At 42.6% G+C, this 2,591-nt stretch overlaps 1 protein-coding gene across 2 annotated transcripts in view; it reads left to right on the top strand.

The window, feature by feature from the left end:
* Window positions 1-1,275: 1,275 nt before the first annotated feature.
* The window catches only part of CAPN3 (calpain 3, (p94)), a 30,287-nt gene continuing 28,971 nt past the window's right edge, over window positions 1,276-2,591 (top strand). For both annotated transcript variants that reach the window (XM_009319212.1, XM_009319211.1), the window contains exon 1: window positions 1,276-1,903. In XM_009319212.1, the coding sequence (XP_009317487.1) occupies window positions 1,610-1,903 (294 nt within the window). In that variant the 5' untranslated portion in view covers window positions 1,276-1,609. The remainder of the gene's footprint in view (window positions 1,904-2,591) is intronic.

The raw sequence follows: 2,591 nt of genomic DNA, 5'->3' as shown, positions 1-2,591 counted from the left end.
GAAAGAGTGACACATGGCTCTGCCAAGCTGTCCTGCAAAGTAATGTCAAATATGAGACCCGCAATCCTTGCATCTAAATGTAATGAGGAAGTCATCAATTCTGCATCTGGACAACCCACCCTGAAGCAATTGCCTTCCTGTTTCCATGAATACTTGAATCTGTCCTTTCTGATCACCCTGTTGGTGCAAGAAGGCTTGCATTCATGATAAAAAGAAAAGGATTTAGGCCACCATTAGAGGACTGAGGATTAGTACTCCTAGAGGTTAGTCAAGCTTGCCAACTATATTACCTTCTTTAAAAGTTCCCCTAGTGGAGCTTTTTTAATGAGCTGTAGAGACTGTCCATTGTACTGTTGATTTGAAATGTGTAAACCAAGCAAATGGCTGAGAAGGAAAAAAGAATCAGTGCTTTGGGAAGCAGCATAGTACTAGGGCAGAAGGTCAGCAATGTGTACATGAGCCAGAGTCCAGAGACTAGTGTCATTAGGCAAAAATAACACTGATGTCATCATGTGATTTAAGACTCCCCAATGAAACAAAAATCAAGGTGTTAGGGGGCTTTTCTTGACACATAAACAGTGTCACCTTTTAAAGAACTGGGTTATAGAGAAGAGCAACACTTGTTTAGATTTTCTTTCATGGAGCCTGTGAATTTGTCCATTATACCACTGTTGTGCGACAAAATAAATGTGCAAAGTCAGACATCTCCTCTAAGACTGGTATATCCTAACACACACAGAATGGCCCAGTTTCCACACGGGGCCCCTTAGAAACTTTTCTGCCCTATGAAAAGGTACCTTTTACATGGGAGGTAGCTATCACCAGGTGAATCTTAGTGCTGGCAAGCTGCTTTCTAGAGGAGCCAAACCCAGCTGGCAGGTATTGACCTGACCTCAGTAGCATCAAATAATTACCTTTTTCACCATTAGGAGCATGTCTTCATATGCTCTCTACTAGTAAAAAATCGCTATATATCTTTTCTGCAGCAAAGTCGAGTACAAAGTTCCTTCAGGAGTGTCAGGACTAGTTTATTGGCTGGCAGTACTTCATAAGTACGTTCCCAAACCAGCAGGAGTTTAGCTTCCAGTTTCACTGTTCTTTCTACTGAAGGAAAAGATGAGCTGCTTGCACCAGGAGTCAGCCTGCACATGGAGCCTGTCCCGGGAACATGCCTGGGCCTCGGCAGGAGCCATGCAGAAGACTGACACCATCTCACTAAGCCCCTCCCTCTCACTTTCCCTCCCTCTCTCTTTGCCTGTAGTTATTTTTAGATTTCACGGGTTAAAGCTTGTCCCTTCTGAACGCTTATACACACAGGGCAGGCACACACACATGCTGTAGATAACTACAACTCAGGCACAGGAGTTAGCCAACAGATTATCTTGTTCCACATCAAGGAATAAATTCTGTTTTCTTATGACAAAATACTGCCCTTTGAGAAGATGCACAACGTGCTCAACCACGCGGGATTTTGTTGCTTGCAGATTTGACTGGGAGACTTTCAACGGATAGAAAAAGCGGTCTACACAGCAACTTCCTCTTTTCTTGAATTTCCTTCTAGTTTGCAAGATCTTGCTTTCTTTCAGCATTTGCTTTCAGCCTGATTCCCATGCCGTCCGCCATAAATGCAGCGGTGGCTCAGCAGACAGCTGCTGGGTCAGTTCCCAGTGCTGCTATTAGCACTACAACTGAAGGTGCGGGTGGGGGCACAGGGGGAATTTATTCTGCCATTATAAGTCGCAACCAGCCCATTATCAGAGTAAAGGAGAAGACCTATGAAGAGCTTCACAAGAAGTGCCTGGAGAAAAACATTCTCTATGAAGATCCTGATTTCCCACCAAATGAGTCCTCCCTCTTCTATAGCCAGAAAATCCCCATCAAATTCGAATGGAAAAGACCACGTGTAAGTAACATGTTTGCTGTGTGCCTTTTCCTTTCTGTAAATTGTAGTATTCACCCTGAGCTTACATTTTTGCAGAAAGTGCGTGTCAGGGGAGGTGGGGGGAATAAGCTGGAAGTATATTTCCTTAGAGCTCTCCTGGAAGATAACTAGCTAGGGCTGTGGAAGCTCAGAGAGTGTGTATATAATGACTAAAATACAATAAACCAAAATGAAACAAAAAAAAGACATGGCATGAAATATGTAGAAAAATAAATACGGAATTTAATTCTTGCATGATTTGCTAGGGATTTTTTTGTCTGAAACTACTAAAGAAAAATTCTCCTCATTCTGCAACAAGTTATTGGGTTTGCTGAGGCTTAATTTTTAAACACTACCTTATGTCACTTACAACTTTAGTTTTCTGCTGGTTTCCTGATCTGTGAAAATAAAAGGGCAGGTTATGGTCTGAAACACGCTTTTATTCAGTTGTTTGTCCCAGCATTGCTTAGCCAACTTGCAAAGGTTATTTAGCGTATTATCCACTTACCATGAATGTGGGTGTTGTAATCACTATGAGGACTCACTGCCTAGTAATTCCATTTATTTTTTCTACCTTGTGGGCGTTTCCCACCCTGAGTCTCTCTCACAGGCAGAGGACTAATTCCTCAATTCCCAATTGATTCCCTGTCCTGCTGCAGGAGGTGTTATC

This window comes from Pygoscelis adeliae, unplaced genomic scaffold (assembly GCF_000699105.1).
Source record: "Pygoscelis adeliae isolate BGI_AS28 unplaced genomic scaffold, ASM69910v1 Scaffold22, whole genome shotgun sequence".
Taxonomy (NCBI): Eukaryota; Metazoa; Chordata; class Aves; order Sphenisciformes; family Spheniscidae; genus Pygoscelis; species Pygoscelis adeliae.
This window is presented reverse-complemented; position numbering and strand designations above follow the sequence as displayed.